The 15,983-nt window shown below is 36.0% G+C and overlaps 1 protein-coding gene across 6 annotated transcripts in view; it reads left to right on the top strand.

Moving 5' to 3' along the window:
• Heph (hephaestin) overlaps positions 1–15,983 on the top strand; it is an 86,898-nt gene that overhangs the window by 34,683 nt on the left and 36,232 nt on the right. For 5 of the 6 annotated variants that reach the window (XM_031365301.1, XM_031365291.1, XM_031365330.1 and 2 more), the window contains 3 exons: positions 3,167–3,375; positions 4,336–4,486; positions 6,796–7,008. In XM_031365301.1, coding sequence (XP_031221161.1) covers positions 3,167–3,375; positions 4,336–4,486; positions 6,796–7,008 — 573 coding nt within the window. The remainder of the gene's footprint in view (positions 1–3,166; positions 3,376–4,335; positions 4,487–6,795; positions 7,009–15,983) is intronic. The other variant, XM_031365339.1, reaches the window with a different exon arrangement.

Below are 15,983 nucleotides of genomic sequence, written 5' to 3' on the forward strand. Positions count from 1 at the left end.
CTGGGAATGGAGAAATTTACATGTAAATAAAGAAAATATCTAAAAAAGAAAAAAATTTTTTTTCATTGGCCTTTACTAAATGATCCAATACCTCTACTTTGTTAGCTATCACTAAATCTCTGGCTTGGGCATGATAAGTTTTCTTGGTGAGGCTTTCCATTTACATTTCTAATTTCCTTTTTGAGGTTTTACTTTCCCGCATCTTTTCAGTTTGTGTATTCTTTAAAAATTTAAACTCTTATTTTTATGTCTTGGATTAACTTCCTTATCTTGGGTACCTTTTTGTTTTTGTACGGTTTGAGTTGTTTACCATTGTGATAAGCTTTTGAATTCTTTGTCTGAAAGTGTCTCCATTTATTTTCAACAAGAGATATTGCTGTGGGAATTTGTGTTTTGGATATAGCATGTTATTTTGGTTTTTATGTTTGTTGTTTTTGTGTGTGTTGTTATCTCTGCATTAGAACTTGCACATCTGGGGTTACTTTGTTGATTAATTTTCTTTCTTTTGTTTTTGTTCAACTCATTTTTTCTTCTTTCAACAGTGGTTTTTACAATGTTTTATGGACAAAGCTAATTCCTAATAGAGTTTGAATCTTGATTTCATCTTTTAACTGGTATTCTGGAATACATCCTCCATCTAAATTTCGATAGAGTCTTGAACAAGTTTCCCTTGGCAATGTGAATTAGTCTTGGGTTTAAAGGCCCATTAGGTAACTAGAGGGTCCTAATCAGGCAGTTGCCAGGGTTTTGGGACTCTGGATTATGTATGGTAACTGGAGGATCTCTATTGGGGATTGAGCTGGTGAGTGCCAGAGGGATACAGGCTGAAAGGAGGTAGCTGTTACTGGCAAGCAGCTTTAGGACATGGTGAACTGAATGGAGACATGCAGGAAGGGAGAGTATTGGTAGCCTACTTGGGTCCATAGTACGTGAGGTGGCTACAGGGATCCTGGTAATAAGCTTAGTTTTATTATTTTTAATTATGCATGTATGTGTTTTTGTATGCACACATGAATTCAGATGCCCTTGAAAGCTAGAGGTGTTCAATCCTCCTGGAGCTGGAGTGATTTGTGAGCTACCTGAAGGGTGTGCTGGGAACTGAACTCAGGTTTTCTGCAAGAGCAATATATGCTCTTAATTGGTGAGCTGTCTGCCCAGCCCTATCATAGGAAATTCTTACTGATGTATTTTCAAGTATGAGGTCATGGTGGCTTAGATTTATTTGTAAGTGAATCAGCAAATGAAAAACCAAACAAGCAAAAACCTGAATGCATGAGATTAGATGTAGATATTCACGAATGGAGACTTTTATCCTCTTATGGTGGCTGAGGATAAACCTAGGCCTTCACAGATGTTAAGGATATGTTCTACCACTGAACTATAACCTTCAGTAGATGTGAATACATTAAAGATGGCATAATTTTATAAAGAGACATTGAGTCAAATTGTTAGGATCATAATTTTTCCTTTTAAAACATTTGTTTTGTTTTCTTAATTGTAAAAACTAAGTTTTGTAATGGTATGGTTTTTATGTGTATTCAATGTTTTGATTATATTCAACTTCTATGATGCCTCTTCTCCCACCATTTTTCCCTTTCTCTTACCAACTAACTCCCTCTTCTGTGCCACATCCATTGTGTTATTCTTTAAAGTTTTCTATTTATGAAATTTAAGGAATTAGAAATGATGAGTGAATAAGAAAAGTTCATAACACATCGATTATTTTCCCTTTGCAACAAGTTATACTACCAATGTATATTTGTATGTTATTATACGATTATTATGATTATTTCTTCAGGTTATAATTAGTTTGTCAGAGGATATGCACATTGAAATTTATATCACCTACTCCACATTGTTTTCTGCATAGATTTGTTGTCTGACTAATATTTACTTGCACCAACAGTATCTGAAAGGGTCTGTTTCTTTATCACCTCACCTGGACTAGGACAATCTTTTATTTATTTATTTATTTATTTATTTATTTATTTATTATTTAATTTGGTCAAAATGAGAGTCTTACAAACAACACCAAAGTAACTCACTGTTGTTTTGATTTGTATTTATTTGCCTGTTTTATTTTAACCTTATTTACAGTAATTATTATACATCTTACTTTCCTTCTGTATGTGAAGCTTTTTCAGTCTTTTCATGCATTGTCAGTATTATTTTCAAAAAGAGTTATTTTTGTTTATAAACTTTTTATAGGTGAGTGAGTTAGGTACCATTTGAACCATTTTCACCACACTGATTAAAATTTATAAAACATTGCCAATTTGATAGATCAAAAATTATTTGGTACTTTTTTTATATTTCTTTGGCTACTAATATGCTGAAAATTAAAATAAAAGCACAGTTCTTTGCATTGCTTGAGCATGTTCTATGTCCATTTAAAAGGTTAAAGACTTAAGACAGGCTATAGTTCAGTGGTAGAACTCTCATCTAGCATTAATAAGGCCCTGCATTTATTCTCCAGCGGTGTAAAAAATAAATGATTATAAAGAAGTTACAGTATAAGTAATCTTCATGCACAAACATATACATCTAGAGACATATGTACACCCTCACATACATAGATATATATTAAATGGAAAAAGTGTTCATAATCAGAACTGTTCAAAGATGAAATGCACCCTAATGGCAGGTAGTAAGTCCCCCTTTCAATGAAGTGTGTTTAGCAGAGGTAGGTCTATAAGAGTAAATAAATATATGTTTTCTTTTTTTTGTCTTTTATTTTCTTTTACACTCCAGATTTTATTCCCCACCTGTCCAACCTCCATCTGTTCCACATCCCATACCTCCTCCACGAGGATGTCCTCATCCCCCCCAATGTACATTGTCAAATAAGGAATATTCCAAAGAAATATTGAAATATCTTCTAGTAGTGAGGTCATAAGATTTAAGAAAATTGAAACTTTATCATGTTCATACTGACTCAGTACATGCAACAGCTAGTGATAGAGCCAGAAACCAAACTCTGAGCTCCTGATTACTAAAGGCATTCTTGCATGTTCCTAAGCCAGGAAAATTTTCAGTATCAGGTTACATGTACTGTCATCAATGATGCCCTAAAATGTGTTTATAATTTATAATGTTTACTATGCTCTTTGGAGTTGATGATCTTTACTCTAGCCAATATGAATAATCATTTCATGTTTCCCTACAGGCACATCTCACTCCAAAGTAGCCAAGTCGTTTGAAAAAGTAACATACTACTGGACAGTTCCTCCCCATGCTGGGCCCACTGCTCAGGATCCTGCCTGTCTAACTTGGATGTACTTCTCTGCTGCAGATCCCACAAGAGATACAAATTCTGGCCTGGTAGGCCCTCTACTGGTGTGCAAGGCTGGGGCCTTGGGTGCAGATGGCAAGCAGGTATTTCTGGGGACTCTGGGTAGAAGACTGGCTAGAGAGAAATAAAGTTGATTTTCTGGGTTGTGACAAGGATGGGGCTAGATCTCGGAGGTAAGAGAATAGAAGGAACATAAACAAAGCAATTATATCAGAAATTAATAGATGGTGACCTCCTATTCTTATGTATTTTATTTTACTTGAAAACACACAGATATCTTAGGGTTTGATTCTTCTTTTTTCCCCCATCCTTCAATTATTATTCTCCCTCCCACCTCAGTGGCCCATAAAATTGTTTCTAATCCATGATCTTACTTTAATACGTTTGCCTTTTTTTTTTTTTTTTTTACCATCTAGTCCATCATTTCTAACTCTATAATCTTGGGCCAGTTACTTAAATTCTCTTTAACTCAAGTTCCTCATCTGTAAAGAAAGGGTTAACAAAGGAAGTAGTTATCTTTGATTTCTTTGGATAGGCATAAAATTAATACACATAAAGTGCTTACTACAATATCTGGCATATACTAAGCACCTAAGAAACAGTAAAACAGTAAAAATAATAAATAATGGCAATGTATTTCTATGTTTTTCATTTTTCAAATTTTCTTTCATAAACCCTCCCTGCTTTCTTAGTTACTCTCCCCTCAGTCTTCTCCCTAAGGTGGCTTTAGGCTATCTCTGGTCACACACTGTGCTATGTTTCCTTAATCCACACCTAGTGCTTTTTCCATGCTTTCTTTCATACTTCACTTGCCTCCAGTCTTGTTCCTTTACTCTGACCTTATCTCCTCTACAATTTTAAGTTTTCCTGATGAAAGCCTGCCTAGCAACAACTGCAGCTCTGAGCATGAGATATGAGCCTGGCTCAGAATCTGAAAAAAGGAAATGAGAAAGAACCAGGAATTCTTGGGTCTACAACTACACAATATTCAACTGCTGAAACCATTGTCATTCCTCCCTCTATTTTTTCCAATGGGACTACAGAAAGGAGTGGATAAAGAATTTTTTCTCCTCTTCACTGTGTTCGATGAGAACGAAAGCTGGTACAACAATGCCAATCAGGCAGCTGGTATGTTGGATTCCCGACTGCTCTCAGAAGATGTCGAGGGCTTCCAGAACTCCAATCGAATGCATGGTATGGGGAATAGTTTTGCTTTTAATTATAACTTTAAGGCCTTAAGCAAAATGTAATTCAATCTGTACTTATAACTAGTTCTTAAAAATGTTCATTTCATTCATCTTCTCTATGCAAGAGACAAGCTAGATTGAAGGATACAATGTAAAACAACAGTCCTATTTAAAAAAAATTATTATTATTACTATTCTTCTTCTCTCCTCTGCTACACAGAGGTTAGAAGACTGCCCTAACTACTGAGCCATGTCATCACATTGCAGCAGCAGCTGTTCTTACACTGATGTCTTGTGCCAGGATCTGAATTACACAGTATGAACGGCACTGGCAGATAGTGATGGAAGATGAAAATTGTATATAAGTGATATTATACAGTGTATGACAGATTAAGCTGAGATGATATTCCTTCATTCTTTTTCTTTGTTGTTCCAGTAATAGAATCCAGGGCTCTTTTGCCTGCTGGGCAAGAGTTCTATCACTGGGCTACAACTGCAACCTCCATCCAGTCTTGTCTTCCTCTACCATTTTCCCATGTCTCATACATCAGCAAAGTGTGACCATTTCACTTCCCACAGCCATAACTTATACTTATTTCATATTTTTGCATTGTTATGCCTTTTTCTTGAAATGCACATTTTCACACATTTACCTTAAGCATTTGGAAATTCTTCCTGTTTCTAATATTCTACTCATAAGCTACTTCACCAATATTTGCACTTCTTATCACTCAGATCCAGGGTAGTGACTCTCTTTTCTATGTACCATTGTACTACAGTAATTTTAAAATCATATATTCCATATATTTGTGAACATTGTAATTGGTACATAGTTCTTTACTTCTTCTATAGTATATTGATTATCTATGCATCTTCTACATTATTTGTTAGATTCTAACACATAGTGGATGTTAATTGAATTACTGTACCACCAAATTAATGGCTAGGTATATGAAATAGGGAGTGAAAAATCTAGTCCCAGATTTCACTGAGCACCCAGCAACTTTCAATGATGTGAATAACACCCATGACAATAATTATAGAACAGTCTAGACAGACTACTAAATGTGTAGAAGAGTCTTTTAAGTTCAAAAGAAAAGAACATTAATAAGGAACAGTAAATGTAGATGATCCATTGAAGAAGGGAATATTTGAGCTGGAGATGAAGACTGAATAGGATTACAATCAAGACATTATAGACAGTGGAGGCAGAACTGGGGATTAGGAATGTTCTCATCAGAGCACAGAGGGGTGGTTAAATGAGTCCTGAACTCTGATTCCAGTGTAGGTGGGAGTATTGAAAGGTTTCCCTATATTTGGGGGCAAGTAGATAGTAAGAAGACATAAAATTGAATGTATTGACTTCTGCATCTTTGTTTTCCTTCCCAAGGTAGTCCATTATTGTAGAAAAAGTAAGATACTCTCATGAATCATGTCATTCCACTTTGAATTTGTCGAACTCCTAATAATAGGCAGTCATAGAGAGACAGAAAACTGAGATTTTTAGTGTAGAAAATTTTGGACACTCTGCAATATGTTGTATTACAGAAATATTCCTTTAGATGGAAGGATAGGCAGACAGAAAGACAAAGGGATAGGGAGGTCATGACAGATAAGTCGATTAGTAGTTTACACAGAGGCAAGAATTGAAGTCTATTCTAGGGTTGAGCGGGAAGCATGTAAAAACATATATACCATAAATAAACTAGGCTTAACACTTTAAAGATATAAAGATTATAGATCTTCTAGGATAATGGTAGGGAGTATGGGTATGTAAATATTTTAGGTAGAGGTATCTGGAAATAGGCTTTTCCTCAAGAGTTGTAGGTGAGCAAATATTTTTTGAATTACCAGTGAAGATGAAGAGGAGAAGTTAACTTGAATTTGAAACTTTGGGAAACACACTGTATGGACTGGTGTAGAATTAGAACAGTGAAGAGAAAGAACAATCACAAGCATTGCAAGAAAATTAGAATGTGTAGCATGCAAGTTGGAAAACTAAGGGTAAGCAGGAGCTTTTGAGGTGTATGTATTGGGGTGTATGCGTGTAGGAATTGAAGTAGTAGATAGTAGTTCTTTGTTTCCAGAGTGTGGCAAAGGAAAGGAAAGAGATGAGACCAAAAAAGCTAGTTGAGTTCCCATCCTAAAGAAATACTCTGAATAGAAACTGACTACCATAACAGGAGGCAGAGGAATTTAGGATGCTCTGGAATTTCAAGTTATGGGAAACCAAAGTACAGGGATGATATGCTGCTGACTATGATTTAAATAGTCTAATCTCACCTCCCTACTTTGTCTTGTGTTTTTATTTTCCAGCTATTAATGGATTTCTGTTCTCTAACCTGCCCAGGCTGGACGTGTGCAAGGGTGATACTGTGGCCTGGCACCTGCTTGGCCTGGGCACAGAGACTGATGTGCATGGGGTTATGTTTGAGGGCAACACTGTGCAGCTTCAGGGCATGAGGAAAGGTGCAGTCATGCTCTTTCCTCACACCTTTGTGACAGCTATCATGCAGCCTGACAATCCTGGTAAGTGCGTTAGCAGCAGGCACAAGAAGTACAGGCTTTGTTATATAGGGGGACAAGAATGACAGGGGCTAACATGAGAGGAAGAAGGGCTGGCGAAAAGAAAGGAGTGTGTTCAGGGGTTTGAGAGAGTTTCAAAACACTTTATCTCTTCAATATATTGTCCATGTTCTGCTTATTTGATGTTTTCATTATTTGCAGCCTGAGTAGAAGGTTGAAAAAGCTTTGCAGGAAGAGGAGAGAAGTTCAAGCACTGCTCAGCTTCAGTGCTGAAATGATAGAGGGCATACTTAGCCACACAGCACTTTGGCCATATAAAAATAGATTATAATACAACCCATATATTTGAAAGGTCAAGGGAATGTACCTGTGTTTTCAACTCTGGTATTCTGTGAAGATTTCTGCATCCCACCCCGTGTATGTGTGCGTGTGTGTTGTGTGTGTGTAGTCATATGTATTTGTAAAGAAAACAAAAGACTAGAGAAAGCTATGTTTTGTTCAACTACGTGCCTTTGTAATGACTAAGATTTGAGGAATATTTGTGGCCTTCCTCTGGGATGGAATAAGTAACAGAGGAAATGTAAAACAATCTGAAACAAAGTCATTCTTTGGGCATGGAAAGGAAGGACTAGAAATCTGAAGATCTGGAATTCAGTTCCTGTTTATACTACCTACAAGCATAGCAGGAGCAATCCAGTTCACTTGACTGTATGTTTAACCATCTTAGGTCAGAAATGAAAACCTCGGAAGGACCTTTACCAACTTATTAATCACTTTGCTTTAATCACTCCCCTTATCTGTACAGGTTCAGCTTCCCCTCCTTTCTTCCTTTCCCACTTCCTTCCTCCTCATTTCCTTTCTTCTCTGCACCTCCTTTCTTCTCTGCACCTCCTTTCTTCTCTTCTCCCATGTTCTCAACAGTAATTCCACCCTCCTTTCTTCATGAAGAAATTTGACTCAAATGCTTTTTATTTATTTAATTTCTCAGATTCCAGCAATCTCAAAGAGTTTTTAGAACACACAGGCATTTTCTTCAGCCCCTAGGGTGTATTCTTTTTCCAACCAGTAGGTGGCAAGAGTGATTATAAGAAAGTTTAAGCATCATTACCACAGTCCTGACTGGACTTTTATTTTTTTACCTTTCATTTTAGCTGTGTAAACTCATTATATTTAAAATAGAATTTCTTTTAAAAGTAATTCTTTGTAACAATTTAATAATTTCTTCATGGATGTGAACTTTACATGCGCAACATTAAGCTATTCTCTTCACATATCTGTTTTCCCATCTACCTAGAGCATTTTCTTGGTGGGGGGAAGAGTTGTTAGCAAATTATAAATATCAGTTAGTACAGTTGCAAGAAGCAAGAGGAGCATGCACTTTCAGTAAATGGGGTGGGGGGGCAGTGAGGAAGCTCTGAATTTAAAAGATCATATTCTTGAGCTTTAATCCCAAGGTCAAACTCCAAATTTAATCTCCTTTCTGAAAAATCAGTTGGGACCCCCCAAAAAATCTACATATTTTCCTAGGGTTCATTCTAACTTTAAATGCATGAAATTATTTTTTATTTTCATGCTATGGACCAAATGGGTAGCTGGCTAGGCACAAAAATATGTCTCTAGAGTCCTGGTAACTTCTTTGCTGGAGCTCACGATTTGGGGAACAGCCTGAGCAACAAGATGAGATCCCATCTCAAAATATGAATTAAAAAAAACTTGATGGGAAGCATGGTGGGAAATATAATGGTAGGTTTTCAAGAGTAAAAGTTTAAAATGTCACAATTGGCTAAGATTCCAGAATTTTGTTACTATTGAAGACAGAAGTCTTTTCCCTCCCTTTTTTACACATTCATAGTTTTTTAAAAATTTGCCAAAGAAATGTCAAGTCATAGAATATTGGGACAGGTAAGGCTCCTTTGAAATCACTTAAGATCTATTATTTTACTAATAGAAGCAAAGTACACTTACCTGAACTGGATAAATGACTTGCTCAGATTAGAAGCACTGACTGTAAAATTTTGGCTTTTTCTCTGGTTCATCTTCTATCAAATCCTATTAATTTTCACTCCTGGATGGTATTTTGAATCTGAACTTTCCATCTGTCCCCTGGGCACTTGCTCTGTCATTAAGAAGGAGAGAGACCATTGTAAATAATTCTCTAAAATCAAAGCAATATAATGACAAATCTGGATCAGAATCTGGCTTTGGAATCTGTGGAGACTAATGAATCTTAGTCATTACAAAGGCATGTAGTTGAACAAAACATAGCTTTTGTCGTATTGATGAGCAGTACATATACAGCTTTATAGATGCATTATTAACATCACTCTAGCCAGGCACAGTGGTGCAGGTCTTGTCTTCAGTTCATACACCTTAGAAGGCTATGTTAGGAAAATGAATGACCTGAGCTAGGAAGTTTGACAACACCCTGAGCAACATAGCAAGTCTTCCTCATAAAACTCCATATCGGAGATACAGCATGTTTTCTCTTTGATGCTTATGTTAAAAAAAAGCAACAAAATTAGATATTAAAAATTGAACAAAATATGTAAAGAATTCATATGTGGGCCTATTGGTAATTGTTGTCATCACCATTTTTCTTTGCTGTAATATTTTTATTTATGTATTTGTAATTTTAATAGGCTTATATTAATTTTAATAAAATACCATCTTGTATTTAAAAATACCACCCTGACTAGTATGCCTCTGCTATTCAAACTGAAATATTAATACTAGATCTTTAATACCAGGGAAGGTGTCAGATAAAAGGTTAAATTCTGAATATATTATGTTCCATTAAACTCATTTTAGTTATTCAATACCATAGATATTTTTTTTTTACTACTTGGATCCTGATTAGGGTTTCTTTCTTCTTTTCTTGTTATTGGAGCTCTTTGTTCGTTATTTCCATCTTTCCTTCTCTTACCCATTTCCTTTGTGTGCTCGGTTTGAAGACATTAATAGTAAACTCTGAGTCACCACTAATTCATCGCTGTTGCATTAAGGAAAAAATATCAAAGCATTTCCTCTTGATGTCATTTAACTAAGAACAAGTCCAGATTTGAAATTCTCTGTTTGACTTTCCCTGTGCCTTCTGTCCTTAGTCTTTCTGTTGTATGTTTGTGAATCTGTGTCTGCTTGAATGTTGTCCTGTGAAATCTGCCCCTGTATCTATATCTGTCTGTGTGTGTCTGTCCCTAACAAAGAGCTTTTTTTCTCTTTAAATTGAACAACACAAAAAGTATCACATGGAGAAGGAATGAAGATTCTTTACAGAAATCTTTAACAGAGTTTTATAAGGAATTAATGCCTGACTCCAGCTGTTCCAGCTGCAAACAGTATTAGAAGCATCATTGTTTCTCAAGCAAAATCTGAATGATGTATTTTACACTTATGGTAGAAATTCATTTTATAAGAATGTTCTGAACCTCTATTTTTGCTCTTTTCAGCAATTGATTATTAGAACATAAGCATTACTGTGAGTCAGGGTCATGGAAGAATGTATAATTTAAGATTATAACTATGGATTAATTTAGGTTGTAAATGTTGATTACATGGAAAATCCAAGGCAAGTAAGGTTAGCTCTTACATGGTTCTCTTAAAGGCAGATTAAACAGACAGGATAAGTACACAGTAGGTCTTAAGTTTTAAGTGATCTCAAGGTATATTATTAACTCTGGCTGTGCTGTCCAGCAAAATTCTCAGTCTCTTGGAATCTAAGAGATATTTTTTATCATATTACATCACAGCAGTTCCTCTACTTTTGTTGTATTAAAGAAGTAACACATCAATGGAGGTGATCACTGGTAAAGACCTGGTCAAGGTATGGTGTACTGTAGGGGCTGCCTAAACCAGCATCACTTTATTCTTTGTATTCCTTTTGCAAAGTTGACAAAGACAAACTAGGATGGTGACAGAGGTTCTTCATGTAAAAGACCACACTTTGTGATTTAATCCTGAAATCCAATTAGAGGGATTGAGCCAGTTGGTATCAAACATCCTTTCAAGATGTTTATTTCAAGGATAGGAATTTATGGTTGCTTCAGATGGACTAAATTTAAAGTCCATTTTGGATGGACTGAGTTAAGGGTACTTTCACAGTTATAGCTTCAACTGTGGTAGCAAGGACAGCTGCAATAATCATTGCAGCGAATCTTTGTACACATATGTTCAAGGGCATAATTAAGTTGTTCTGAATTAGATCCTCCATGCCAGGGGCAAGCCAGATTAACAGGTATCCAGGCATGCATGGACTTGCTTTAGAATTAAAACCAGGAGATAAAATAATATTGTAATGAGAGGAACTTTGGTAAAGGATGAAGAGGAGAAGTGGCGTGCAGTTTATGTGTGGTTGAAATTCAGGCAAGTGTCCCTCTTTTGTTACCAGGTTGTCTTCTGATTCCAGTTCATGGTATGCATTTACCAGTCCTGTTATAGAAAATAAAAATGTGAAGCTTTAGCCTCAAGTTGTGATGAGAGCAGGATCCAGACATGGGTTAGGTCCTTGGCAGAATTTATGTAAAACCATGGGTTTGGATAAAACTCCTTGCTTTTTATGATGTTATTTTTTTTATAGGTATCAGGGGAAAGACTGAGAGAAACAATTTTTTTTAAATTGAAATTATAAGTTGCTTTGGCAGATTTCTCCTGAGCAGTCAGTTCTTTGAACCACTCCCACCATCATTTCTGCCATTTTTGTTTATGTATTTGATTTTTAAATAAGAAATAAGCTTGTTCAATTACAGCTCATCCTTGGGGTTATAGGGCATTCTTTATAACCATGAGAGACATGAATTTTTCAAAGTTGACAAAAAGAGATAAAAATTTTAGATCATCAGAAGGATCATTGTGTTTTAATCTCTTTTGAGAGCCTCCTAACAGAGAAAGCAGCCAGTACATTTCTGCAATGATCATAATCATGTGTTTGAGCTATAGCAAAAACGAAACCCTTTAAAAAGGCATCAACACAATCGTGAAAAAATTAAATACCCACGAAATTAAGTTTTTGAGACCATGTCTTCCAAACTTTTGCATTGGTTTTGTAAAGCTTTAGTAACTAGTACTTACAATGGTTACTAAGAGTAGAATAATAACTAGTGAGAACTCCCATTGATTGAAGTAGAGATTTAGTATCAATGAATTCAACATTGAAATTTTAACATTATATATACATATATGTCTCATCTTTCACAGACCTTAAATCATTTACTCAAGCCTCAAAATTTCTAAACTTTCTAGCTTTCCTTTTCATAAACAAACACCCAACTATTTTAACCTTATCCTTCCATCTTTATATCCATTTATCCTTTTAGTTTCTATATACTATTTTTCCCTTTTAATACTATGAAATATGGGTGTTTGATTATTGAGAGTAGTCATTGAAAAGCAAATCTTTTTCATTATTAGGCTGTAAAGGGGTAGTAAAAGGCAATCTTTAAATCAATAGCAATAGCAAGGTAATTTTGAGCTTGTTTATCCATTGAAACTTGTTTGAGAGTGTATTTCTCTCAGAAGGAAGCCTGTTGGCTCTAGAAGAAGGCAAAGCCCTCTTTTCAGGTTTGAAACACTTAAAGAGGTCTACTCAGAATTTGTATTTTCACAAGTCAATGAAAGAAATAAAATGCCAGCAATCTCTATTATTTGTAGCAAAGTCGTCCATAAATGTCTCATTGGGGTTTGTCTGCTAGTGGAACAAAACCCTGAGTGTTTCTTAAGGTTAGAGATTTTATTTATTTATTTGTTTATTTATTTACGTATTGGTTTACTTGTTTGTTTATTTATTTGTTTACTTTGGGCACTTGTGTCAGTCTGTGAGCCTGTTGGGAAACTCTACTGATGTGTTTATTATTCAGCTGAGGACTGGAGGGCAACCGAGCCTCAGCTTAGATGTTTTCTTATTTTAGTGACTCAGGCAACTAAACTTTCTTTTCACACTCTCAAATTTGTATCAGCAGCAAGCAACATGGCCATCTTTTGTCTGCAAAGGCAGTACAAAGTCAGAATGTTTTCAAGGTGAAAGCAGACGTTTTAGCTATGGATGGACTGGCCAGGCAGCCTCAGGGGAAGAACTGGCAGAGGCTTGCTCGCTTGCTGCTCTAGCAGCAGGTGGCCAGGCTGCTAAATTGTCTGATGAAGATAGGGGCTGGGACAAAGAGGGTTCAGCTGAATTGTATATGCATGCTGTGCTCGATGAAACTTTACAAGCTTGTTTTGATGTTGTCTTAGATCTAAGTTTTAAAAGTAAATTTGCTAACTGTTGTGTATGGCTATGCAATAGAGGAATCAAGAAATTCTGCATTGTGGGAGCAGAAGGAGTGTGGAAAGGCAGGCTGGGCATTGGTGTGCGCTTAAGAGAAAAGCTACTTCTTGTGATGGAATTTGAAATAGAATCAAACAGGACTTGATAAGGAATGAGAAGAAGGAAATAAAAGATGTAGTTTCGAGGGGTTGCTTTCAAGGTATAGGACCACTGCTACTGAGAGTAACCTATAGGTTCTGCAGATCTGAGATATTCAGATTTCTCTTTTTCTTGGAATCTATCCCCCACCCCACCCCTTGCAAATACATAAGGTGGGAGCTTTTGGGAGACTGACAGACCACTGTCCCTTTTTGCACCTGAGACATCCAAAATTCACATTCCTGACATGTTATACATACACACTGGGTGCTTAAAATGCTTTACTTACAAATTAAAAGTTTCTCACACAGAACCCCAAAATGTATGGATTAAACAAATTAAAGATTCTTCATGCAGGACACCAGAATGTGGTCAGCATGGAAGTATTAATAAACTCTGAGTCACTAATAATGCACCAATCAGTATCACATTAGGGACACAAAAACATTTCCCCTTGGTATCATTTTAAAGAGAGCTGTTATCATTTAGCCAAGAGCAAGCTCAGATTTGATTTATCTGCTTCACTCTCTTTGTCTTCTGTTCATCTATTATATGAGTCTGACCCTCTCTAATTTTCTTTTCATCTCTCTGTTGTTTATACTGTTTTCTTCTCTCCCATTTTTCCCCTTTTGCCATATTTTCCCCTCCCCCATCTTGCACTTTGTTTTTTTGTTTAATTTTTTTTTTTACATTCTGCTCACTGCCTGCCTCCCAGCCTCCCATTCCCATAGTCCTTCCCCCAGCCTCCTCTCCCATTCTCCTCTGAGTGGGTGGGGCTCCCTAGATAAGTCGCCTCCCACACTGACACCTCATGTCTCTGTGAGGCCAGGCACTTCCTCTCCTACCAGACAAGGCAGCCTAGCTAGAAGAACATATGCCAAATATAGGCAACAGCTTTGAGGCTAGCCCCCATTCCAGTTGTTCAGGACCAACATGAAGGTCAAGTTGCACCCTTTTTTACATTTTCTTTTATTTCTTTTTACCAATTTCCTTCAACTCTTGTCCTTTTTCTTCTTGGTGTTACTCTAAATTTTCCCCTTTTATTGAATACAGGTTTTTTTTTTCATGTACTCTATCCTGGTTACAATGTCCCCTCCCCTACTCTTCCCAATTCCTCCCCACCTCCCTTCCCATCCAGATCCACCCCCTTTATGTCTCTCATAAACAAAAGTATGGTTCTAAGGGATAATAATACAATGAAAGTCAATAGAATAAAACTAAAACTAACTCATTGAAACAGAACAAAACAAACAAGGAAAAATGACCAAGAAAAGGTACAAGTAACAGATAACTAATATGAGATTCACTCATATGTAAACTCTGAAATCCCAGAAAAACACTAAACTGGAAACCATAATATATTTGCAAAGCAAATTAATAAATGAATAAATAAATAAACAAATAAAATATTTTTAAAGCCCTGACAAAAAAATATCTCTTTCATTCCCACATCCCCTCCACTTCCTCACTTTGTCCTCCTATTCCACTTTCTCCCAGTCACCCAAAACTATCTATTCTATTTCCCTTTCCTAGGAAGATATATTTGTGCTCTCTAGTCACTTACTCTATACCTAACTTCTGTGGTTCCATGGATGGTAGCCTGCTTATCATTGAGTTTATAGCTAATATCCACATGTAAGTGAATACATGCCATATATGTCTTAACTGAGTGTGGGTTACCTCACTCAGGATGATTGTTTCCAGTTGCATCCATGTATCTAAAAATTTCATGACTTCATTTTATTAAATGCTAAGTAATAATCCATGTGTAAATGTACCACATTTTTTATCCATTTATATGTTGAATGGCATATAGGTTGTTTCAAGTTTCTGGTTATTATGAATATGGCAGGTATTGAACATGGTTGAGCAAGTATCTTTATGTTAGCATGAAGTATCCTTGGAGATATGCCTAAGAGTGGTATAGATAGAGCTTGAGGTAGATCAATTTCCATCTTTCTAGAGACTACCACACTAATTTCCATAGTGGTTGTATAAGTTTGTACTCCCACCAGGAATGTGTGAATGTTCTAATTCCATTCCCATCAGTATAAGCTATTATTTGTTTTATTGATCTTAGCCATTTTGATGGGTTTAAGATGAAATCTCAAAGTAGTTTTGATTTGCATGTCCCTGATGACTAAGAATGTCTAACATTTGTTTAAGTGCTTCTTCCTTTTCACTGTTATCCTCTTGATCTTTTTCAGCTATCTTACATATTGCTATAGCTAGGACTTCAAGCACTATATTGAATAGGTATGGAGAGCATGGACAGCCTTGTCTTGTTCCTGATTTTAGTGGAATTGCTTTGAGTTTCTCTCAATTTATGTAGATGTTGGCTATGGACTGGAGGTAAACTGCTTTTATTATGTTGAGGTATGTCCCTATTGTATCCCTAATCTTTCAGGAATTTTTATCAAGAAGGGATGTTGGATTTTGTCAAAGGTGTTTTCTGCAGCTAATGAGGTGATCGTGTGGCTATTTTTGTCTTTCAGTTTGTTTATATGATGGATTACATTTATTGATTTTTTTCTCTTTCTTTTCTTTTTTTTTCTTTTTTTCTTTTCTTTTTTTCTTTTTTTCT

Source organism: Mastomys coucha, chromosome X (assembly GCF_008632895.1).
Source record: "Mastomys coucha isolate ucsf_1 chromosome X, UCSF_Mcou_1, whole genome shotgun sequence".
NCBI classification, from domain to species: domain Eukaryota; kingdom Metazoa; phylum Chordata; class Mammalia; order Rodentia; family Muridae; genus Mastomys; species Mastomys coucha.